At 43.2% G+C, this 26,073-nt stretch overlaps 1 protein-coding gene across 6 annotated transcripts in view; it reads right to left on the bottom strand.

The window, feature by feature from the left end:
* The window catches only part of LOC138982837 (SMC5-SMC6 complex localization factor protein 2-like), a 62,339-nt gene that overhangs the window by 7,482 nt on the left and 28,784 nt on the right, over positions 1 to 26,073 (bottom strand). For all 6 annotated transcript variants that reach the window (XR_011460988.1, XR_011460989.1, XM_070356198.1 and 3 more), the window contains 14 exons: positions 23,797 to 23,883; positions 23,072 to 23,116; positions 21,946 to 22,015; positions 19,010 to 19,047; positions 17,380 to 17,548; positions 15,911 to 16,006; positions 14,753 to 14,905; positions 13,936 to 13,993; positions 12,919 to 13,017; positions 11,262 to 11,339; positions 9,273 to 9,351; positions 8,264 to 8,449; positions 4,136 to 4,264; positions 59 to 142 (listed from right to left, as the gene is read on the bottom strand). Coding sequence is in view for 4 of the 6 variants with exons in the window: in XM_070356198.1 (XP_070212299.1) it covers positions 59 to 142; positions 4,136 to 4,264; positions 8,264 to 8,449; positions 9,273 to 9,351; positions 11,262 to 11,339; positions 12,919 to 13,017; positions 13,936 to 13,993; positions 14,753 to 14,905; positions 15,911 to 16,006; positions 17,380 to 17,548; positions 19,010 to 19,047; positions 21,946 to 22,015; positions 23,072 to 23,116; positions 23,797 to 23,883 (1,371 nt within the window). In the remaining 2 variants the exon portion in view is untranslated. The remainder of the gene's footprint in view (positions 1 to 58; positions 143 to 4,135; positions 4,265 to 8,263; positions 8,450 to 9,272; positions 9,352 to 11,261; positions 11,340 to 12,918; positions 13,018 to 13,935; positions 13,994 to 14,752; positions 14,906 to 15,910; positions 16,007 to 17,379; positions 17,549 to 19,009; positions 19,048 to 21,945; positions 22,016 to 23,071; positions 23,117 to 23,796; positions 23,884 to 26,073) is intronic.

The following is a 26,073-nucleotide window of genomic DNA, read 5'->3' as shown; positions in this document are numbered from 1 at the left end:
TACAGATCACTACAGCTTCTCATTAACTTGTGCAGCCTCTACAACCTTTCGTGCTCACCTTTGTGTAATCCAGTTGCTGCACACTGTCTCGTATTTCGGAAACTATTAACCTCACAGATTCCAGCAAACGACAGAGCTGTTTCTGAAATAGATGACAGATAACAAAATTAATTAAACCACTGCCTGTCAACATGTTAATTGCTTCATTCCAGCAAAGCTGATTTCATAATAAGCCAGCATAAAAAGTTTTTTGTTTTTTGTTTTTTGTTTGTTTGTTTGCTTAACGCCCAGCCGACCACGAAGGGCCATATCAGGGCGGTGCTGCTTTGACATATAACGTGCGCCACACACAAGACAGAAGTCGCAGCACAGGCTTCATGTCTCACCCAGTCACATTATTCTGACACCGGACCAACCAGTCCTAGCACTAACCCCATAATGCCAGACGCCAGGCGGAGCAGCCACTAAATTGCCAATTTTAACGTCTTAGGTATGACCCGGCCGGGGTTCAAACCCACGACCTCCCGATCAGAGGGCGGACGCCTTACCACTAGGCCACCGTGCCGGTAGCATAAAAAGTAATACGAGTAAGATTGGACACACTGACTTGGAATTTAGTTGAGCCATTTATAGCCATGAACGAGACATGCACAATTGAATATTCATAAAATAACGCCTAAATACATTTACAATGTTTAATTCAAAGACACAGTCCTTCCTGCGTAAACAATTCGGCTCACTATCTCAGATCTGGCCAAGCTGTTACAAAGGATGATGAGGCCATCCCTCCACAAAAAATCAACATCATGACTGAGAATTTGTGAAGAATTGGAAAATTTCAATAGTACATTTTCATTTGATTAATATACTTACCCAATTCTCATAAATGCATTGACTTCAATCTCACATGCTAGATGTCGAAAAACTACTCAAATTACCTGCCCTTGCATGGGGGCATGTCATTAAGACATGTTCTGGAGTCTGGTCTTCCAGACCACAGGGACAGGTTGGTGATGGGGTCAGCTTCAGCTTCCTGAACATGTGGGCGTTGAGGACGACAGTGACCAATTCGTAGTCGTATGATCACTACTTGCTGTCATCGTTCTAGGAGTACCGCCTTACCAGTGGTCATTGTCCTCAGCCAGCAACCGCCCCCCCCCCCCCCCCCCTCGGGGTGGGTGAGCGGTGGGGCTACAGGACGTCAGAAGGTGGACGAGTGAGGAACGGCCGTTTACGGTTGTGTCTCTCATTCAGTCTTTCGTGACAAACCACCCCCCTCCTCACTCGGGGCGCGGCGTGGCTCAAACCAGGCAGACTGGTTCTCAGCACTGGGACGCTTCTCTCGCACAGCGGGTGGGATACGGCTGGCCGGGCTCGGCTTTGTCTCGTACCCCCACTCGCCCTCCTTCTCGGCAGGGCGCTGTGCCAACCACCAACCCCTCTCCCCCCTCGGGTCATGTGGGTGGTTTGGGTTGGCAGGCAGAGACGGATCACGCTTTTCACTCTCACTCTTGGCGGTGTTATCAGCAGGAGTTTTAGTGCGGTGCCTCCCCCGTCTCCCCGCCTTTGCGTTTTGACACAACTGCTAGTGGGGATTCGGACTCCTCGGTGGAGGAGGAAGAGTGTGTAGCGCTGCCTACTGCTTGTAGGCTCGCTATGCAAAAAGCGGCTGCTGTGGCAGCTTACTTTTTCCCGGAAGGGGGCGGATTCAGAGCAGGGTGTCTCTCTTCCTCCCTCTTCCGCGGATGACTTTGGGCGGAGAGGAGAGGAAAGGGTGCTCGTGAACAACCCAGTGCTACCAGAGGCAGAAAGGGCTGAACCGAACTGGCCATTTGCACCAGACCACGGCGCGAAGCTGAAGTAGTAGGGCTGCCAAGGAGTACGCTGGCAGACGTCGCCTAGGCCAAAGGGCCCCCTCCAGCCAGCAAAAAGTGTCCGCCACAGAGGGCGGGAGACGGGAACCGCCGATCGTGCCTGAAACTGCTGAGAAATAAAAACACATATTTCATCGTTAAGCCCACCGAAAGTGGAAGACACTGACTGGTTCTCCTTACGAAAAGATGCGGGCTGGGGAGAAAAAACGAAACCTTATCCGCCTGAATAGCTACTACAAAAGAAGTACTACTCAAAGGGTCATCGACCCGCACGGAGGTTTCTAAATAAGGCTATAAGCCTTCTCCCCTTCCTGCCTCGCACTGAGTTACTGCTTGGTATCGGCCATCTTCGAAAAGCTAAATGGCCAAAAACCATAGCCGACCAGAAACGTAAATTTCCGACGCGGCTGTAAAACCAAGCAGCTAACAACAACAATTCAATAAAAAGGGCAGATCTCACCAATGAATGGCGAACAGGTAAAGGACCCAGCAAGTCTGTATCGTCTAAAAGACGAGGGCTAGTGAAGTCCAAGTGAGCAGTCGAATTCCGCACATCCTACGTGCGTCGTCGAAAGTCGAGAATGATTATTCCGGATGCCGGCGCTCACATGGTGCGCGGTGGGTCATGGGTAACCAGGTGGGACAGGTCATAGCAACGGCTATGGCGTCTGTTTTTTTTAGCTTGGTTACCACCCTTGCAAGGGCAGGTAATTTGAGTAGTTTTTTTACATTTAGCATGTGAGATTGAAGTCAATGCATTTATGAGAATTGGGGTAAGAATATGTAACTTAATAACCCTTAGGCTGGTTGTCGCGACATATGTCGCGCTACTTTACGTATATATACTGTCACCTGGTTGTCACGACATATGTCGCGCTCCTGGCTCAGTCATTTTGGTCGGTTCCGATTACCTCCCATGGATTCGAAAACCTTATGACCGTTCTTCTTTATTTTTCTCCCTGTTAATTCACCAGTGGCTATGTAACATGTGTTACAGAATTGCACCAGTGTAAGGGTTAACATCACAGATTGCCACTGGTGTCTGCCAAGAAATTAATTTATCCAAAAGATTCAACTCTGCAGAGGAAGCAGCCAAGATATTGAATTTGTGTCCATGAAGAGGCGGCGGGATGGGATGGCCTTGGCATATTTGAAACTAGCAGTTAAGCCCGGCTTCGCCCGGGAGTAAGCGGAGCCCTGTAGCAATTTAAGATGCTCGCTATCCCATTATCATTAGCTTTACCTCCTTTGTTTGGATACAAAAAAAGAGTTATCTCCCTTACCTTCTAGAAATTTCCGGAACTGTCCAGTTAATTTTTCATTCTTCATTTCTTCCCCTCATAGGAGCAATAGCGAGTCTCTAATATCACTGGCATGATGTGCTTGCTACAGGTGAACAGTAGGCACTGAACTGGTCTTGCACCATATAGGCTGTATTCAATAAATGGGAGGTAAAGGAAAGAATGAATCAAGAAACTAAAACCCAGGTGCACATCTGCGGCACCTAGGGAGTGTACGTGCACACTATCTTGTTCCTGCCTCTTGCCATCTCAGAGGTATGGCGACCACAGACAGACACACACACACACACACAGACAGACAGACACTCTCTTTTATTTATATGTATAGATAATGAGCAGCACCGTTTCCACGTGAAGCACTGTGCCTTTAAACAGCAGAAATGGGGCGGGGATGTAGCTCAGTCGGTAGCGCGCTGGATTTGTATCCAGTTGGCCGCTGTCAGCGTGAGTTCGTCGCCACGTTCGCCGAGAGATTTATTTCTCAGAGTCAACTTTGTGTGCAGACTCTCCTCGGTGTCCGAACACCCCCCGTGTGTACACGCAAGCACAAGACCAAGTGCGCACGAAAAAGATCCTGTAATCCATGTCAGAGTTCGGTGGATTATAGAAACACGAAAATACCCAGCATGCTTCCTCCGAAAACGGCGTATGGCTGCCTAAATGGCGGGGTAAAAAACGGTCATACACGTAAAATTCCACTCGTGCAAAAAACACGAGTGTACGTGGGAGTTTCAGCTCACGAACGCAGAAGAAGAAGAAGAACAGCAGGAATTTCTGGCATAAAAACAGGTTTATCCAGATGGTTTACTTTTCTTGCAGACCCCCACAATGTTCTCTATTTTCTTTTTTCTTTTTTACAAGGACAATTTTTAAAAACGAGGAATTAAATTGTTAATAAAACCCAGGAGTTTCCATGGAAATGAAGAAACATTTGTGCCTGAGGAAAAAAAGGTGACCTACCCGTTGTGTGATGTGCTGCACCGCGGGGCCAACGCTCACGTCCAACAGGTGGATCAGGCTGGACAGCTGGTAGTTATCACTCTGCAGCAATGGTCGCAGCCCCGATATCAACTCACACAGGTCCTGGATCTGGGTGTATACAAAATTTAAAAAACATGATAAAAAAGAGCAAACGCTCGATCGAGTCACTTTCGCAGTTCTGAATATTATATGAGGCATCAAATGGACAGGAAGAAATTGCTATTCACAACACAATGAGTCACGTTCACATAAAATTTGAGCCCGGTCACTTTTATAGTTTCCGAGAAAAGCCCAACGTTAAGTTGTGTGTTGCCGAACAGAAAAGGCTAGTTATCTCCCTTGTTTTTCTGATAACGTTCGTAAAAGGCTACAGATGTAAATACTTTGATGTAAAGAATAATCCTACAAAGTTTCAATCACATCCGATGAACTTTGTCAAAGATATAAAATGTCTAATTTTTCCTTTGACGCTGACCTGTGACCTTGAAAAAGGTCAAAGGTCAACGAAACCATCGTTAAAGTGTAGAGGTCATTGGAGGTCACGACTAAACAAAATATGAGCCCGATCGCTTTGATAGTTTCCGAGAAAAGTCCAACGTTAAGGTGGTGTCTACGGACGGACGGCCGGACGGACGGCCGGCCGGCCGGACAGACTAACACTGACCGATTACATAGAGTCACTTTTTCTCAAGTGACTCAACAACAACAACAACAAAAATATCAAACCCCACAATCACTTCTAACAAACTGAAAACACAAAAATGTCTCCTGATGCTAAATATCCAAAAAGCAAACAAATTCAATAAAGCAAACAGCCAACCAACAGCAAAATGTTAACCGTAAGGAAAAACACACCCGTAACATCCAGCATGTTTGATTACACTACCAGCAAAAAACCCAGTTGGGGCGGGGATATAGCTCAGTTGGTAGCGCGCTGGATTTGTATTCAGTTGGCCGCTGTCAGCGTGAGTTCGATCCCAGGTTCGGCGGAAATTTATTTCACAGAGTCAACTTTGTGTGCAGATTCTCTTCGGTGTACGAACCTCCCCCCGTGTACACTACATTGGGTGTGCACGTTAAAGATCCCACGATTGACAAAAGGGTCTTTCCTGGCAAAATTGCTTAGGCACAGTTAATAATTGTCTACCTATACCCGTGTGACTTGGAATAATAGGCCGTGAAAGGTAAATATGCGCCGAAATGGCTGCAATCTACTGGCCGTATAAAATTTCATCTCACACGGCATCACTGCAGAGCGCCTAGAACTGTACCCACGGAATATGCGCGATATAAGACTCATTGATTGAGTTAAAAAGCAAAATCATACCTCCTCCCCCCCCCCCCCCCAACAAAACACACACACGCACAACAACCAGCAACAACAAACAACAATCATTCGATCATTCTGTCAATAGTGCTTTTTATTGCCTGTTTTTAAAGGCACAGTGCAGCTCACAGCCTTCGTTTTGCGTTTTTGTTGCAGCTGAGTGCATTTACAGTTCAAAACTCCTCCTATGGTAGTAAAACAAACCCAAAACTACCCAACGACGACATCTGTGAAGGCCACAGACGGTGATTCCCGGAACCGGAAAGGACATTTAGTCTCCTTGGAACTCCGGAAATCACCAAGAGCAGAAGGTGGTGGAACCAACTGAGCCTTAGACTCAACCACCCCTTCCTCAAAATACTTGAAAGCTGTTTCCGCTGCCAACGCAACAGCGTTTGACAGCTTGTGCGGCAACCTGAATTCAGTGCATTCCCCCATAGCGGAAGTCCAAATTGTGGCCAAAAATGCCGCCAAAATCATGAAAAGACAAGGAAAGATCTCACCTCAACATAGTACAGCAGTCCCTCTCATGAACGGACACCCTTGGGCCATAGCAAAACTGTCCGTACATTGCAGGTGTCCGGTCATGGGAGGGGTGACCACACCACCCCCTCCCCCATACACTCACACAGAGACACACAAACAACAGGATTGAGTCTATGCTAATCACTTCTTGTGGCTACTAAACAATAAACTCCTAATACTTCTTTAAACGTTCTGTAAAAATGATTTGTATGAAAAGTGTTGAAAAGAAGAGATAAAATAAATCCTCAAGGCAGTGAACACACTCACCATGCACTGACATACGAAAGCAGCCACACAAACACAGCACAGAGGAGCGTGTGCAGATGCTTTGCAAGAATAAGCTTGAAAACCAGTTTGAATAAATAGCAGCAGATAGAGCTGCATGTCATAATCATGTAATTTATTTTCATCTTGTCTGGCTTTATTGACTGCATGCCGATCATGTGGCATGGCAGTGACTTTTCACTCTTCAGTCGGAAATACACTGTACATAACACAGCTCCCACTTTCCCTCACTAGTGCCTACCCCAAGCCGTGACAACTGATGCTTGGAAATTGTGTGGAAGAGTACACCTCTCTATTTCTCTCCAATGCTCTTCCTGCTGACATGCAGTGACACCGGACACCCCACCGAGTTTAGCCAGCTACCCCTCCACCCCCCCCTCTCTCTCTCACTCCCTCCAGCCATGGACTGTTTGGGGCTGTGGCCAGAGAGGTCAGCTCCAACTGTTCACTCAGAGCAAAACCAGTTGACTGTGTCGTAACTTTTGACAAAGCAAGACAACTGAAGGGTTCACAGATTAGGCAACCGACTCACTGGTCAAGGCTGAGGGGAAACAAGAGTATCTTGTCAATGAAAGAGGTTACACACAGACACACGATGCTGAGAACTGTGGCCGGTTTTTCACTCTCTTTCGCTCAGGACCTTCATCGACTGTGGTTTCTGTTGTTTACGTCCAACAGACAAGAATAAAGAGCACAGTGCAGTTTCATGTTGGCATCTTCGCATGTACTCCACTCCTTACCAAAACTACCCCCCCTCCTGATGGGTACAGGTGCACTCAAGTTACCAGTGACTGTCGTCACGCCATTGCGGCTGTGATCTTTGTACCAAGAGCCGGACTGCTCTGTTATCGATTTTGTTAAGGTGAAAATTTGACGATGGTCTGTCCGTACATTGGAGGTATGACCTGCTGTTGGGACCGAAAATGAGTGTCCGCGTCCACGTTTTGCAGGTGTCCGTTTAAGGGGGGGCAAATATAGAAGGAAAACACTCCGTGCCGAGCAAATGTGTCCGTACATGTCAGGTGTCCGCTCACGCCGGGGGCCGTACATTGCAGGGACTGCTGTAGCGAAGTCAAAACGAAGAGTAGAAAACCAAGAGGAATGTAACAAAGTCAAAAGACTCAGTGAAAACGGCTGTACAACAGCCAGAGCGTACAAAATAGCGACCAACTTGACTGAGCGCTGAGGTAGGAATGACTACAAATGGTGGCGTATGCGCACGCATACGGAAGACAGACTCAGTATTGGTCTGGCCTTGGCTATTGGTCACTCTTTTTTAGAGTTGTCTCCCTTGTTACCAAGGGGACGCGTACAGCGTTACCAGCACTGAACTAGGGTTAATTGCTATATGTGAGTTGGGCAAGGTATGTAATTTAATGCCCATTAGAGAGTATCTGCAGTGCAACTTTTTTTTAGTGTAGGCAATGTTTTATGACCCATTTTTGACCGCTACACGGAGAGGGAAGCAGCAATTTTGTTTGTTTGTTTGTTCGTTGGTGGCTGAAACTCCCACGGCTTTTACGTGTATGACCGTTTTTACCCCGCCATTTAGGCAGCCATACGCCGCTTTCGGAGGAAGCATGCTGGGTATTTTCGTGTTTCTATAACCCACCGAACTCTGACATGGATTACAGGATCTTTTTCGTGCGCACTTGGTCTTGTGCTTGCGTGTACACACGGGGGTGTTCGGACACCAAGGAGAGTCTGCACACAAAGTTGACTCTGAGAAATAAATCTCTCGCCGAACGTGGGGACGAACTCACGCTGACAGCGGCCAACTGGATACAAATCCAGCGCGCTACCGACTGAGCTACATCCCCGCCCGTGAAAGCAGGAATGAGTGCCAGGACTCACAAAATAGAGGGAGCTATTGCATGCATATGATTATTTGTTTATGCGTAGCAATTTTAAGCTTAGCGTACCAGTTGGAAGCTCTGCTCTAACCACTATGCCACTCCAGCAATACACACCTGGAAATCGCGCAGCTGCTGGTCAGTGGGGCTACAGTGGTTGACGACATTGTGGAGACAGAAGAAGGCCAGCCTTTGCTGGATGTGGCCACCACGCAGACTGGTGGGGCTGAACAGCTGAGTCACGTACACCTGGTTGTGATGATGGCTGCTTAGCCCACCCAGCACGCGACAAAGCCACGGCACCTGGGGGGAAAAAGGAATAATAAAAATAATAAAAAGGGTCACATCCACTTCAAACAGAAAGTGCAATATACAATTGATAAGATCACTCATTAACTTGCATGAATGTATCATTTTGTATTTGTGAGGTGTGTGTGTGTATGTGTGTGCAACATGTGTGTGTGCAACATGTGTGTGTGTGTGTGTGTGTACAGTGTGTGTGTGTGTATGTGTGTGTGTGTGTGTTTGTATCTGTGTGTAATTGTTGTTTATATATTGATGCATTTTAATGTTAATTATTATGTGTTTAGCCACAATGTAATTTCTATTTTGAGATAATAAAGATAATAAAGTATTATTGTATTGTATTTGGGAATGGGGGGGGGGGGGGGGGGGGGGGGGGGGGGGGGGGAAATGTTAATAATACACCAACTCTAATTTTCGTGTTTTTCTTTGCTATTGAACATGACGTGACACTTGGATTGTAACTGATTAGGAGCGCATGCAAGGATTTCGATGAAATGCCTTTTCTTTGCACTATCCTATAACATTCGCATAATCTATAAAAATTACTCTACAAAAATTAATATACACCAGTGTCTAGCACAATTTTTAAATCTTCATATATTTTACATTTATTTTAACATGTTCTACATTTCTTAATCACTGACAAAACAAAGGATAATAGTGTGTGTGTGTTTGTGTGTGTGTGTGTGTGTGTGTGTGAATTCTGCGCAGATTTCAATGGATAGTAACATGTATGTATGATGCTCTAGATACTGCTGATCATTGTCACACAGCAGGTGTTTAAAAAAATGAAAGAAAAAAAACCTGTCAGGCTACTCACAGCTGTGTGCCACTTGCTTGCTGCATAACAGTCCAGAATTGAGGCCATGCACACTTGAAGGTCACTGAGTAGGCATTCTCTGCAGCACAGCATGGCAGTAAATGAGGTCAATTAGCAAGGGGGGTAATTCAGCATTGTACACTTGAGTGTAAATAATACAACACATGCAGCAAGCTTATCAGTATGGCTTATCTATCAAGTGCAGCAGACAAATTCTCATTCAAGGCTCAACAAGGATTTGTATGAAAACAGACATTGACACAGATAGCCAAACACACCCACACACATCGACACACACTAGATTATGGCAATGGTTCTGCACATAGACACAGACAGACAAGACACAAACACACAAATGTGACTGCAATGCTTCTACACCAGTAGTTACTGTGACTATGATTTCAATCAATCAATCAATCAATGAGGCTTATATCGCGCATATTCCGTGGGTACAGTTCTAGGCGCTCTGCAGTGATGCCGTGTGAGATGAAATTTTATACGGCCAGTAATTGCAGCCATTTCGGCGCATATTTACCTTTCACGGCCTATTATTCCAAGTCACACGGGTATAGGTAGACAATTATTAACTGTGCCTAAGCAATTTTGCCAGGAAAGACCCTTTTGTCAATCGTGGGATCTTTAACGTGCACACCCAATGTAGTGTACACGGGGGGGAGTTCGGACACCGAAGAGAGTCTGCACACAAAGTTGACTCTGAAATAAATTTCCGCCGAACCTGGGATCGAACTCACGCTGACAGCGGCCAACTGAATACAAATCCAGCGCACTACCAACTGAGCTATATCCCCGCCCCACAGAAACTTACTCTATATGTGCATGCGTGCATGCGTGTACATGTGTGTACGTGTGAGTTTATGTGTGTGTGTGTGTTTGTGCGTGCGTGAGTGTGTGCTTGTTTGTGTGTGTTGGAGAACAGAGCCCTTTAAAATGTACATGCACATTATCTAGCTCTCACAGTATTCAATCTGAAACATGTTTCACTTCCAAACACCACTGATGCATAATGGAAAATAGTAAATTTTCTTTTCATTAATATACTTACCCAATTCTCACAAATGCATTGACTTCAATCTCACATGCTAGATGTCGAAAAACTACTCAAATTACCTGCCCTTTGAGAATTGGGGTAAGAATATGTAATTCAATCTTCATTTGAAAGACTTCATAACCCTTAGGCTGGTTGTCGCGCTACTGGCTCCGTCTGTTTGGTCGGTTCCGATTACCTCCCATGGATGTGAAAACCTATGACTGTTTTTCTTTATTTTTCTCTGTGTTAATTCACCAGTAGCTATGTAACATGTGTTACAGAATTGCACCAGGGTAAGGGTTAGAATAAAGTGGAAATAATCCAGTAAGACCCACCACTGCCTCCCCCCTCGTCCTGATTTAACACTTCTCCCTTTTGAAGACCCTGCTGTTGAAGATTGTCTCTTCATAAGATCAGTGGAATCATCTCCCCTTTTAGCCTTGATTGTTGGAGGTCTTATAAAAGAGGCAGGGATTCTTCTTCTTCTTCTTCAGCGTTCCAGAATTTTCTGGTTATGTGTGAGCTCGTTTGCCGATTTGGGTTCCCCACACTATACTCTGAGAGCATAGTCCGCTCACTCCGCTTTCGTTGAGTAGGCATGCTGGGTATTTTCGTGTTTCCATAACCCACCGGACTCTGACATGGATTACCGGATCTTTTCCGTGCGCACTTGGTCTTGAGCTTGCGTGTACACACTAAGGGGGTTAAGTCACTAGCAGGTCTGCACATAAGTTGACCTGGGAGATCGGAATAATCTCCACTCTTAACCCACCAGGCGGCAGCGACGGGGATTCGAACTCACGACCTCCCGATTAGGAGGCCGACGTCTTACCACCACGCCACTGCGCCCGTCTGGCAGGGATTCAACTGTGTAAATGACTCAGTGCATGAGCACAGCAAGAAAAGGTGTGCATGTCCGGAGAGCAATACAAGCAATTTACCTGAGAAGGGACTGGTCCAGGGACACCTTACACACCATCACCAGTAGCTGATTCAGTTCTTCTGTGCTGTAGGGGGGCCTGCACACATTTTTTATATAAAAAAAAATATTAAAAAAAAAACGTTGAGGAAAAAAAAGATAACAAAAGACGCCAACAGTAAAAGCAACATCGCAAAAAAGAATCTACCCGCTACACAGTTCAGGAACAACACATCAAAGTAATACCGTACTTTCCGGGTCATAAGGCGCGACTTTTTTCCTCGAGTTCGACCCCTGCGTCTTGTATAACAAAGCGCCTAATCCCTGTATGAAATATGAAAAAAATCAAAGAGACCGCTTGAGTACCAGTCAAACAACTTGTGATAATGCATGTTTCAGCTACTAGGTACTGCCCTGCCTTTGATCTGGCCGCACACACAGATTTCCACTCTGTTAAACTCGGTCACTGACCGGTCACTGACCCCGATGCAGGAAGTGTTTTCTCTCTCAGATATGACAGAGGAACCACCTCTCATGGCAAAAACTGGGTCATTGACCCCTGGGAAGTAGGTCGTGTCTAAAAACAAGGCCACCCAGCTATCACAATGCCTTTGATCTGGCCGCACACACAGAGCACACATATTTTCACTCAGTTAAAGTCGGTCACTGACCCCGGTGCAGGAAGTGTTTCCTCTCTCAGATATGACAGGGGAACCACCTCTCATGGCAAAAAGTGGGTCATTTTGGTGCGCCCTATCGACCCCCTGCGTCCAATGGGTGACTGGATTACATTTTTTTTTAAAAAGAAGGGGGTGCGTCTTGTATAAGAAGCGCCTTGTCACCCGGAAAGTACGGTACATGTTCTGTAAACAGGAAATTGCAAAAACTTTGTGATGAAGAAAACTCTACAAGACAGGATAAATTATGTGTGAACCAGAGGGGTCAAGGGGTCTGAATAGTTCCCATGTCATAGACCCACCAGAGGAGTTAAAATGATGGACAAAAGGCGAATTCCGGTGTCATGTTTGTATAGGTTGTGAAAGAGTGGGTACTCTTGCTTTTTCGGGACAAATAATCGACACGTTGTTCCTGTTTCATTTTCCTGCGTGATATCATAGGCCAGTCACTAGCAACGGTGTATGTCTCAAATATGCGTACAGGAACCACGTGTCGATTATGTGTCCCCGAAAAAGCAAGGGAATTCACTCTTTCATAGCGTATACAAACTCAACAGAGTTATTTCCGAAATCCGTCTATTTGTCAAAGGAACATGTCTACATGGTTTAGCCTGGGAGAAAAAGGCAATGGGACATTTGTCCCACTCAACCAAAATACCGATGGGACATAGTCGAAGGCAAGAAGCGCCAAAGAGGCCTGTACGTGTTTTGACCAAAGACGCAAAAGGGTGCAATATGGTGCCATTTGAGAATTAGCCGCTATATCGAGTTATCTGTGTGTGTGTGTGTGTGTGTGTGTGTGTGTGTGTAGGTGTGTGTGCATGCGTGCGTGCGTGTGTGTGTGTAATCCGATGTAAAGTGTACATTTGGTGGCGCAGTGGTACGTAATCTCAATGCGCCCTTTGACGCACTGAAGGGAATTGTGATGGGACATTTTCAGATTGAATGCGCCAATGGCGCAGGGCGCACTAGTAAATGAAACCCTGTGTCTATATCACACACCTGGCTTGCAGCAAGCAGGACAACACTTTCAGCACGGACTCCACATTTCTCTGGCCCACAGGCGGCAAGCCTCCGTTATCATGTAACGGCACAACCTCTCTGAAAATAATGTTGTCATAAGTCAGAATTAAATACCATTTTTTTATGACACTAACAAAACATACATGTTTGTATAAATCAGTTTGTATAAATGATGCGTGTGTTGGTGTATATGGCTGGATTAAAATGTTTCTTAACCCCTTCACTGCCACAGTATAACAGCATTATCCGAACTGTCTATGGGAAAGAAATGTGTTTAGAACCCCTACAAGTACTTGGACAGTGGTTACCTCCCATTTAGTTTTCAGAAATGTCCTGAAATGTTGTTGACACAAATCCCACGTATGAGATACGGTTATGGGCGTAGGACAAACCGAAAATGACCACGTATTACATACGGGGTGGGCAGTGAAGGGGTTAACCGCAATGTCATCACAAATTCCCAACCTTGGGCAATTAAAGATTCTGTATTCTGCAAGTGTTAAAATATGAAAACGAAAAGAAAACCCAACAGAAACAAGTTTTGGTAAATTCTTTATCAAATGTTCGGCAGCTTGTCGCTGACCTCTTCAGGATGGTAATAAAATGTGTTAAAATATTCAATCACACCACCACGACAGACCTTCAAGCACTTTAGGATCTGGATCAAACAAGGTCACTGCATTACTCTGCATTTCTCAAATCAAAAACCCCAAATTCGGATTTTACAGTTAATTTTTTTGTTTTTAAAGTTAAAATAATCCAGTATGTGTGAAAGTACAGCAATGCTACTTCTAAGTTACTCGTTCTTACCTTTCAAATATATGATCATAATCGCCAGAATTATTGCTTTTACGACCAAATACATATTGTCAGATTTGGTAACAAGCAATTAAACAAGCTGTTTTACAAATGATATGGGCGCATAAGACACATGACTTGTATTTTTCCCTTGAGCACTGCATAACAAAAACAAAAAAACAAAAAAAACAAAATTACCCAAGTTGTGTGGCATCAGCAGCGGCAGTGTCAAAAACCAGTTCATCTTTATTAGCACCTGTAGGCAAAAAGTAAGATGATAAAATATCAATTCTTTGTATAGACAGAATAGAGTCGTTTGATGCTCCAATACTCCACCAGAAACAAAACATAAGTCTGCTCTACCTGTATTTACTGAATTATGTGTCATTCAAATTGCAAGAAAATCCAAGACAAATTACTCTGACTTTGAACATAAGAACTCTGAAGATTAATTCTTGGTAGTCTTCATTTGCTGTGAATACACCAGTGTAGCATATTACATCAGAAGAGTGTGCACAGTTAAGACGAACTTGAATAAGTCCATTCTAACAGGGATCGAGAAAAGAGAATTAAGACAAGTAACTTTTAAGTCATCCTCACAGGGATCAAGAAAACAGGATTGAGAGCGCATGGAAAAAAACAACAAAGCTTATTGCAATGATCACTCTTGCTTTTAAAAACAAAAAACAAAGCCACAATAACAATTCTTGCTAACAGTAACAATGGATCAGTCATATGTTCACCAGGCAACCATGCACTCAGAGAAGACAGGTAGGTAAGGCAAAAAAAAAAAAAAAAAGTCTGTTTACGGTAACCTGACCGACCCTATTTTTTTCGCGCGACCCTAGACTTTTCTTTGGCATTTGGGAAAAAAAAAAAAAATAACATAAAAATATGGTTTTTTGGAAGAGAAAAAAAAACAAAACAAAAAAAAATCCCGACCTACCGACCCTATTTTTTGGGCCTATGTTACCGTAAACAGACCTATTTCTTTTTTGGCCTAATGAAATGTTACCCCAGTTGACCAAGATGCGAAGAATGTCCAAAATGCGTGGGGCCCATGTGTGCTTGTCATTCCCTTCAATGATGTCTTCCATCTGCCACTGCAATACCTGTAGCAACTGGTCTCCACACTTCTGCACCACAGTGGCATTGCTGTGACATGACACTGCACACACACACACACACACACACACACACACAGGCACGCACACACACACACACACACACACACACACACACACACACACACACACACACACACACACGCAAACAAAACACACACACACACACACACACACACATTTAGGTAGAGACACACACAGAGGCACAGACACACACATACAAACACAAACACATGAAATATCAATGTGTTTTCAGTTACGTGCATAACATTACTGACTACCCAACCTGTACACATGGGAATACACAATTTTTTGCAAGGGAAGCTGCTGACCACACACAGTAGATCTATGAAGTGTTTCTCCTTTGACAACTTTCACAATGAACTGGGTTGATGTAATCAGGTGCCAAGTTATTTAAACATTTAGATTTTTTATATTAATCACTCAGAATGCTTCACACTCCTGCATTTTCTGGTACTGAGAAAGTACACACTACAGTGGTACCTGCGACGTGAGCCCCCTCTGATGAGAAAGTACCCGCTACAATGGTACCTGTGACGTGAGCCCCCTCTGATGAGTGGACACCTCCCATGAAATTGAAAGGACACCTTCTTCTAATTATTACAAAAATTAATTTAAATTCAACTGTAGTCTTTAGTAAAAAAAATCGTTCTATATGATTGCAGATATAAGTCTTGTGTATCATTGTGCCGAATATCAAGCATTTCTGATGTATGATGTAGCTGTAAAACCGTTTCCTAGAAATCCAATATGGCGCTGTTTATGCCAGTTTCCATAGCAACTATGTCCTTTAGTATTTGCAAATCTGTCATTTCTTTTTATAAGTCACTTTAATAACTACCCAGAAACAAAGTATTTCCATGTATTCTCCAAGTTTAAATTTTGGTAATTGTAGTGCCTCACATTGCCGTCACTATCTGCTATCACAGAAAGACCGCAAGGCTGAGCAGAAAGAGTGTAAAAATACGCCATGTTTAACAATAAAGAAATCTAGACTTTACAGAAATTGTGAACAGATATAAACATACATAAGAAGAGGAGCCACCGCTGAACTTGTTCTTTGCAGGGAAGACTGCCGTACGCAAGGGAAATAATGTCTGATGACAGGATGTCCATCAACATTTCTGAAACAAAAACAGTTAAGTTATTTCAGGGCACACAAAGCCTTTCCACAACACAGCCCAAATTCAACAAAAAACAAGTCGCGTAAGGCGAAAATACAATATTTAGTCAAGTAGCTGCCATTTTTCAGCAAGACCGTATACTCGTAGCATCGTCAGTCCACCGCTCATGGCAAAGGCAGTGAAATTGACAAGAAGAGCGGGGTAGTAGTTGCGCTAAGAAGGATAGCACGCTTTTCTGTACCGATCTTTGTTTTAACTTTCTGAGCGTGTTTTTAATCCAAACATATCATATCTATATGTTTTTGGAATCAGGAACCGACAAGGAATAAGATGAAAGTGTTTTTAAATTGATTTGGAACATTTAATTTTGATAATAATTTTTATATATTTAATTTTCAGAGCTTGTTTTTAATCCGAATATAACATATTTATATGTTTTTGGAATCAGCAAATGATGGAGAATAAGATAAACGTAAATTTGGATCGTTTTATAAATTTTTATTTTTTTTTACAATTTTCCGATTTTTAATGACCAAAGTCATTAATTAATTTTTAAGCCACCAAGCTGAAATGCAATACCGAACCCCGGGCTTCGTCGAAGAATACTTGACCAAAATTTGAACCAATTTGGTTGAAAAATGAGGGCGTGACAGTGCCGCCTCAACTTTCACGAAAAGCCGGATATGACGTCATCAAAGACATTTATCAAAAAAATGAAAAAAAACGTTCGGGGATTTCATACCCAGGAACTCTCATGTCAAATTTCATAAAGATCGGTCCAGTAGTTTAGTCTGAATCGCTCTACACACACACACACACACACGCACGCACGCACATACACCACGACCCTCGTTTCGATTCCCCCTCGATGTTAAAATATTTAGTCAAAACTTGACTAAATATAAAAAGGCGTCAGACATTATAACAACGACGACAAAACATCCCCTCAGGAATTAGACAGGCTGAATGACAAACAGGCAGTTGTTCAGAAAGAGGGGGTGCCTTTTGCATATACAGTGGTACCTGCGATGTGTGGCCCCTCTGATGAGAGGACACCTCCATTAAAAGGACACATTCTGGGGTCCCTTTGTCTATTATCTCTACCAAAATATACCTGTCATGACAGGCCACCTGCAATGTAGGGACATGTTTAGTTGGTCCCAAGGGTGTCCTTTCATCGCAGGTACCCCTGTACACCCATGTGATGCGAATGTTCACATTCCCAGAACCATAATTGTATTCTTTATACTTCCTCAAGGACCGTCATGAAGCAAAGGATGGAAAATGAAAGACAGGCTGCTGGATCCATGATAACTCAGGGGTATCAGGTTTGGTGCCCAGAATGTCAAGGGAGATAACCATAGAGATGGTACCTGGCTGGTAGTTGGTCAGCAGCTGGCTGAGTGGATTGTGTGTGGCACTGGTCACCACTCCACAGTCAGTGGGCAAGAGATTGTTTGTAAACAGGTGTCCACACGGATGGTGAGAAAGCACTGCCTCCCCAGGGTGAATCTCTCGAATCTGACCTTCCTCTTGTTGGAACTGTCACAGAGAACAAAGAATGCACACATACACATAATTATGCTGTCACCAGCTACAGTGGAACCCCCTTTGAAGACACCCACCCCCCCCCCCCCCCCCAATATAAGATTTCCTTCTTTTTAAGACCTTGTTTTCTCAGACTTTCTGTTCATAAACTCTGTAAAATAACCCCCATTTTAAGACTCCCTGCTTTTTAAGACCCAATTTTCTGAGATCTTAAAAGGGGGGTTCCACTGTACTTTGCCAATTATCCAACAAGCCAGCCAACAAACCAGCCAACAAGCCAGCCGACAAGCCAGCCAACAAACCAGCCAACAAACCAGCCAACAAGCCAGCCAACAAACCAGCCGACAAGCCAGCCGACAAGCCAGCCGACAAGCCAGCCAACAAGCCAGCCAACAAACCAGCCAACAAGCCAGCCAACAAGCCAGCCAACAAGCCAGCCGACAAGCCAGCCGACAAGCCAGCCAACAAACCAGCCAACAAGCCAGCCGACAAGCCAGCCAACAAGCCAGCCAACAAGCCAGCCAACAAACCAGCCAACAAGCCAGCCAACAAACCAGCCAACAAGCCAGCCAACAAACCAGCCAACAAACCAGCCAACAAACCAGCCAACAAGCCAGCCAACAAGCCAGCCGACAAGCCAGCCAACAAACCAGCCAACAAGCCAGCCAACAAGCCAGTCAACAAACCAGCCGACAAGCCAGCCGACAAGCCAGCCGACAAGCCAGCCGACAAGCCAGCCGACAAGCCAGCCAACAAACCAGCCAACAAGCCAGCCAACAAACCAGCCAACAAGCCAGCCAACAAGCCAGCCGACAAACCAGCCAACAAACCAGCCAACAAACCAGCCAACAAACCAGCCAACAAGCCAGCTGACAAGCCAGCCAACAAACCAGCCAACAAGCCAGCCGACAAGCCAGCCAACAAACCAGTGTAAGCCCACTGTAAGGGAACAAGCACACAGCTTGTCCCTCCGCCTGCACATTTTCCTTTTATCACAGAAGCAGAAAGACACAGTGATCTGTGGTTGTTTTGTAGCCCGTTTTCAATTAAACGTTCCGTAAGTAACCCTTTCCAGTTTTGGGTCTTTATTTTTGAACATTTGCAGTCTACCTGTATGACCTTTTGAGCTGAAAGGCGCAGTGTTTTCAGAAAATGTGTCACAAGAAAATATGAACGGCTTGGTTTGACTGGTTGCAAAATTTAATTCTGACATTTTCAATTTACAGCTGGTCAAATGCTAGCTTTGCCTTGTCAATACCATCCCAGGGTCCTACACAACAAGAATAACTCACAAACTTGCCAGATAAATCCATAACTATCAATGTTTTAGGTTTAAAAAAAATACTATTTGTTATTGGCAACATCCCCAGCAGGAGGTTGAAAAGTATGAAATTTATGCTACGTTATTATCATTTCCTATACATGTACATGTCGTTATTTGTCCCTGCATCTTACCGTCAGCAATTGATTCCTCTGTTCATCTGTAAAGTTCTCTGCAATAGAACCAACAGGAAAGATATTCAGCAGGATTAAACACACACACACACACACACACACACACACACACACACACACACACACACACACACACACACACACACACACACACACACACACACACACAATGATAATCAAACCCAAACAAAAACAAGAAATTCCTACGAGGTAGGAAAAACACCCCCGGCAAAGGGAAATAACCTTCTCAGTTGGTGGCAGTGACTGAGTGAGAATGGTTATTTCCCTTTGACCATTAAGATGTCCCTGTATAAATCCTTGTATAATTTTAATCCACCAATAACTCCCTAACCGTGTGTTTGACTGGTCCCAATTTTTGTAAGGACCGTCTCAGGAATGTATAGAACCTGTTTACCAAGTTTGGTGACGATCGGTCCGTTCATTCTTGAGATCTATATGCGAACACAAACAAACAAACAAACAAACAAACAAACACATCGAGCGAAACCTATACACACCCCTATACCGGGGGTGTAAACACAGTACCTTAGAGCATTCTTATACAGTGGTACTCCCCATAAAAGACCTCCCAAAATCTGACAAATTTAGGTCTTAAAAGGGGGGGGGGGGGGGGGGGGGTCTTACATGGGGGGTGAGGTCAGGTCAGAAAAAGACAAGTGAGAGAGAAAAAATCAGTGACAGAGAGAAAGAGAGAAATACCTTCAGGGTCCGTTGAAGTTGTGGCATAATTACAGTTGTGGTTTGGTGAATTAATTTGATAATCTAATTCAATAAAAAGCAAGAGATGTATTTTTTCTTTTTTTTTTAACTTTAATTGTATCCTCTACATGTATTTAAAAAAATATTTGGGAGTCAAAAGAGTTTATGTTCATATGGGTGTCAGTATTTGGAAGAGGACTATACACCTGTCACATTTTACACTGGTTTGAAGAAAGATTTCATGGAAGTCTGAGAAGCTTGAGACTTTCTCTTCAAGTGGTCTTTCTTAATTTGACTGTCAAAATTGAGCAAGACATCAGCCATGTCGGGAAAGTTATTGGCCAAAGCAAACCGCATAAGTATTTGCGGTCACAATTTTCGCCGGTCTCCCATCGATTGACCACGTTTTCTTGGTCGCTGACGATCGATTGAATCTGAGTTTTTCCTACCTCAAACGACCGCGCGATCAAAATTGCCGTTTCGCCCTTACGGCTCCGTTTCACCACTTCCATCCTCTGTTTCAGAGTCAAAATTTTCCTCTTCTTTCCGCGCGATTGAGCGTTTGAAGTTGAAGGAGAGTTCGAAGCCATGGTCGAAGAAGAAGATCGTTGATGCTCGCGCGTGTGTTTGTTGATTTTTCGAAAGGAAGTGGACAAAGAAAAGGGCATGTTGGGATCGTAAAATTGTGAACGCCGGACATGCGCAATCGAGACCTAAACGCGTCGTCTGTTATATTTCCGGCCGAGTGATTTTTGCGATCTTTTTTCAGAGATTCAAGCAAAACGTTACTATTTTTTGTTAGGTTTTGATTTGAAAATGTCGTTACAAGGTCGTAAATTGTAACAACTAGTCGGTCGCAAATCGGGTTCTGGGGGGAGTCGGCCATGGGGGTGATGTATATAGCAAAACTAATCCGTCAGCAAGAATGAGGTCTGAGAAGGGAGAGGGTCTCTGATGGGGGGGTCGTTCGTCGGGAGTACCACTGTATATCAACATGCTGTCATAGGCTTCCATAAACCAGAAGGCGGGTAACTGGAGGAGTTAACAACAGATATCTCCCCTCCCAGTCAAGTATGTAAACAGTCTCCGATCTCCCAGGTCAACTTATGTGCAGACCTGCTAGTGACTTAACCCCCTTCGTGTGTACACGTAAGCACAAGACCAAGTGCGCACGGAAAAGATCCTGTAATCCATGTCAGAGTTCGGTGGGTTATGGAAACACGAAAATACCCAGCATGCCTACTCAACGAAAGCGGAGTGAGCTGACTATGCTCTCAGAGTATAGTGTGGGGAACCCAAATGGGCAAACGAGCTCACACGTAACCAGAAAATTCTGGAACACTGAAGAAGAAGAAGAAGATTCAGCAACACATCCCCACTCTGCACAAACATCAGCCAGGCTGTAGATTGTTGGTATGTGTACAAGTGGAGGAATGCTCTGACCCCGTGTGAAAGCCTGGACTATTCTCTGCTGATTTACACAATATTTTATATAGTTAGGTATTTTTAGGCAGAGTCAAGTAACTTAACAAAGTAAAAAAAAAAACCAAGTAAAAAAAAAACCAAAACCAACAACCCACTTTCACAACCAAAAGCTAAAATAAAATTTGTTTATCTTCTTCTTCTTCTTCGTTCATGGGCTGAGACTCCCACGTTCACTCATGTTTTTTGCACGAGTGGATTTTCACGTGTATGACCGTTTTCACCCTGCCATTCAGGCAGCATACGCCGATTTCGGGGGAGGCATGCTGGGTATTTTTGTGTTTCTATAGCCCACCGAACAATGATTACAGGATCTTTTCCGTGCGCACGTGGTTTTGTGCTTGCGTGTACACATGAAGGGGGTTAAGTCACTAGCAGGTCTGCACATAAGTTGACCTGGGAGATCGGAAAAATCTCCACTCTTAACCCACCAGGCGGCAGCGGCCGGGATTTGAACTCACGACCTCCCGATTAGGAGGCCGATGCCTTACCACCACGCCACTGCGCCCATCAAATTTGTTTTTGAAAGTGTCACACTCACTGATAGTGATACCTTATACTTTTTATCTGAAGTAAAATGAATAGTTGATAAAAAAATTAAAAAAACACACCAGATGTGGACTCGTCTATCTTTTTTTAATTAATTTTTTTAAACATTTTTCTGAAATATCCTGACAGAATTTTACAGCTGACCTGCTCTTGACATCCAAAATAACGAGAATAATGGTTCTCACCTTCGTCTGCTTCTGTATCATCTTCCTCTTCTGCAGCGATGCCTATTCCTTTGCTGGAAAGCAAATCCCTCTGAAAATAAAGCATGACAATATAATATGCGAATGAATTAACCTCTTCACTGCCACAGCATAACAGCATTTTGGTATTGCTGTGTGCCAGGGCAAAATGTCACTTTCTTCGGTAGGTTCACCAATCTGTTCACTGCTCGATCATTTATTGAGATATCTCTTAGATCTTTGGCATGTGTTTTGCTTATACCCTGGGCTAGTATGTGATGACATGATCATTGGAGTTTGTTTGTGATTGTTATAGTAACAATTTATATAATGACCATTTTTGTCAAAAACTACTGTTTCCGGACTTACACACACACATTGCAGCATGTAAAACCACACAAAAACACTGCTAAAACTCAGGTACTCACATTACAGCCCATAAAAGTATTCTTCTGTGTGGTAATCCATAAATCACTTCTTGCAGAGCTTCAAGAACACTGCATCGCTTGAAAACAGGTCTACGAGTTGAGGTCCGACTTTCGGCCGCCATTGTGAATTCTATCTATGGTTCTACAAGTCTAACAAAGTTTTCAACACGTGGTAGTAACTTATCCGAACGGTCAAGTGGGAAAGAACTGTGTTTAGAACCCCATACAAGAACTTGGACAGTGGTTACCTCCCATTTAGTTTTCAGAAATGTCCTGAAATGTTGCTGACGCAAATCCCACGTACTAGGTACGGTTATGGGCGTACGACAAACCAAAAATGACCACGTAATACATACGGGGTGGGCAGTGAAGGGGTTAAACTGGGAGAGGAACAAGCCACACACCACTAGGTAAAGTCCAGCAGTCCATCAAGCATGGTCAGGCACAGGTAAGAGAGTCACAGACTAAAGCAAACTCCTCTCATAAGTACAAGGGCTCTGTGCGAGTGCATGAGTGTGTATGCGAGCTAACAGAGAGAGAGAGAGAGAGAGAGAGAGAGAGAGAGAGAGAGAGAGAGAGAGAGAGAGAGAGAGAGAGAGAGAGAGAGAGAGAGAGAGAGAGAGAGAGAGAGAGAGAGAGAGAGAGAGAGAGAGAGAGAGAGAGAGAGAGAGAGAAAGAGAGAGAGAGACAGAGAGACTGACCTTCAGATCCCTCTGCATCAAACGAATCTCGTGCTCTTCTGCCTCCTGTACATGATCAAAACAGTAAATATCAGAATATGGTTATGTTCTGCAATTTCTTTCTCAACACACAGAATTATATTTTATATATATATTTATGCATTTACACGCAGAAATGATTCTGAACCTTGTCCATGTGTGTTACCTAGCAAACAACATTGAAATTACTTTGACACACAAACAAAAATGATTACTTATTTCCCATACAATCCCGTTACTTGCTTTCAGAGCACCCTCCTCCTTTTCCTAAACAATACCGGCATCTTGCGAGATAACTTCAGCCACTTACAATAGGCTGTGTATATATACCTCCTATAACCAGCTTGAAACAGATTCTTTTTTTATTTTATGGAAAGGGGGGAGAGGGGATAGAGCCACTTGTCAATTGTTTCTTGTTCACAAAAGCACTAATCAAAAATTTGCTCCAGGGGCTTGCAACGTAGTACAAATATATATTACCTTACTGGGAGAATGCAAGTTTCCAGTACAAAGGACTTAACATTTCTTACATACGGCTTGACTAAAATCTTCACAAAAATTGACTATATTCTATACAAGAAACACTTAACAAGGGTAAAAGGAGAGAAACAGAATCCGTTAGTCGCCTCTTACGACATGCTGGGGAGCATCGGGTAAATTCTTCCCCCTAACCCGTGGGGGGTTTGAAACAGATCATATTTACTTACATCATTCTTAGTGTCTGACAGCAGAGAGTCAAGGGAGAATGTGGGACGTTCGTCTGATGCGTGTGACTGCTTCCCAGCTGGCAGGCTCTATAATGGTTACAAAAACAAGAAATGTCTTTAACGGTTAAAACCAAAGAATTGTAATCTATGAAGAGACCGAGGAGCATTTTTCGTCGGTTGCATGAATACTCTGGAAAAAGATATTGAGTCTTTGACATCTAGAATTGAGTAGAAGATAACAAGGATCATTTATTGTCGGTTGAACACTTTGGAAAAAAATACTGAGTTTCTGACATCCAGGATTGAGTGTTGAAAAAAAAAGTTGTACATCTTTGGAAAAATGATACACACTCCTCGGGTCACAGCCCATGAGTATGTGTGCTGAAGAGAGCCGTGGCGTGGTTAAGGAAGCTGTATTTTATGAGAACTTTAACCAACAGTATCATTATCACCATATCTGCACCTTATGCAGCTGGCCCTCTTTCTAATACTTTCCTCATTCGTTTCTGCCTTTGATTTGCTGTTTAGCTCATAAGTATTCAAAATTTTACATTTGATTCAAACTGTTTAGGTCCTCAAAGGACCAACATTTTCTTTGAATTTGAGAGTAGAAGAGCAGAGCTATGGCTCATGTAACGTCACAATGTCACGGCATCACTGGGTAATGGCAGTTTTTCCATTCTGCACGCAGGTGTCCTGTCATATAAAGGTGACATCTTTAACAAACAAAATCCTTTCTGTACTTGTTGTCCTGTCATATAAAGGTGACCTCTTTAACAAACAAAATCCTTTCTGTACTTGTAGTCCTGTCATATAAAGGTGACCTCTTTAACAAACAAAATCCTTTCTGTACTTGTTGTCCTGTCATATAAAGGTGACCTCTTTAACAAACAAAATCCTTTCTGTACTTGTTGTCCTGTCATATAAAGGTGACCTCTTTAACAAACAAAATCCTTTCTGTACTTGTTGTCCTGTCATATAAAGGTGACCTCTTTAACAAACAAAATCCTTTCTGTACTTGTTGTCCTGTCATATAAAGGTGACCTCTTTAACAAACAAAATCCTTTCTGTACTTGTTGTCCTGTCATATAAAAGTGACCTCTTTAACAAACAAAATCCTTTCTGTACTTGTTGTCCTGTCATATAAAGGTGACCTCTTTAACAAACAAAATCCTTTCTGTACTTGTTGTCCTGTCATATAAAAGTGACCTCTTTAACAAACAAAATCCTTTCTGTACTTGTTGTCCTGTCATATAAAGGTGACCTCTTTAACAAACAAAATCCTTTCTGTACTTGTTGTCCTGTCATATAAAGGTGACCTCTTTAACAAACAAAATCCTTTCTGTACTTGTTGTCCTGTCATATAAAGGTGACCTCTTTAACAAACAAAATCCTTTCTGTACTTGTTGTCCTGTCATATAAAGGTGACCTCTTTAACAAACAAAATCCTTTCTGTACTTGTTGTCCTGTCATATAAAGGTGACCTCTTTAACAAACAAAATCCTTTCTGTACTTGTTGTCCTGTCATATAAAAGTGACCTCTTTAACAAACAAAATCCTTTCTGTACTTGTTGTCCTGTCATATAAAAGTGACCTCTTTAACAAACAAAATCCTTTCTGTACTTGTTGTCCTGTCATATAAAAGTGACCTCTTTAACAAACAAAATCCTTTCTGTACTTGTTGTCCTGTCATATAAAGGTGACCTCTTTAACAAACAAAATCCTTTCTGTACTTGTTGTCCTGTCATATAAAGGTGACCTCTTTAACAAACAAAATCCTTTCTGTACTTGTTGTCCTGTCATATAAAAGTGACCTCTTTAACAAACAAAATCCTTTCTGTACTTGTTGTCCTGTCATATAAAGGTGACCTCTTTAACAAACAAAATCCTTTCTGTACTTGTTGTCCTGTCATATAAAGGTGACCTCTTTAACAAACAAAATCCTTTCTGTACTTGTTGTCCTGTCATATAAAAGTGACCTCTTTAACAAACAAAATCCTTTCTGTACTTGTTGTCCTGTCATATAAAGGTGACCTCTTTAACAAACAAAATCCTTTCTGTACTTGTTGTCCTGTCATATAAAAGTGACCTCTTTAACAAACAAAATCCTTTCTGTACTTGTTGTCCTGTCATATAAAGGTGACCTCTTTAACAAACAAAATCCTTTCTGTACTTGTTGTCCTGTCATATAAAGGTGACCTCTTTAACAAACAAAATCCTTTCTGTACTTGTTGTCCTGTCATATAAAGGTGACCTCTTTAACAAACAAAATCCTTT

This window comes from Littorina saxatilis, linkage group LG12 (assembly GCF_037325665.1).
Source record: "Littorina saxatilis isolate snail1 linkage group LG12, US_GU_Lsax_2.0, whole genome shotgun sequence".
In the NCBI taxonomy this organism is placed as follows: Eukaryota; Metazoa; Mollusca; class Gastropoda; order Littorinimorpha; family Littorinidae; genus Littorina; species Littorina saxatilis.
Note: the sequence above shows the minus strand (reverse complement) of the source record. Positions and strands in the feature narration are given on the sequence as shown.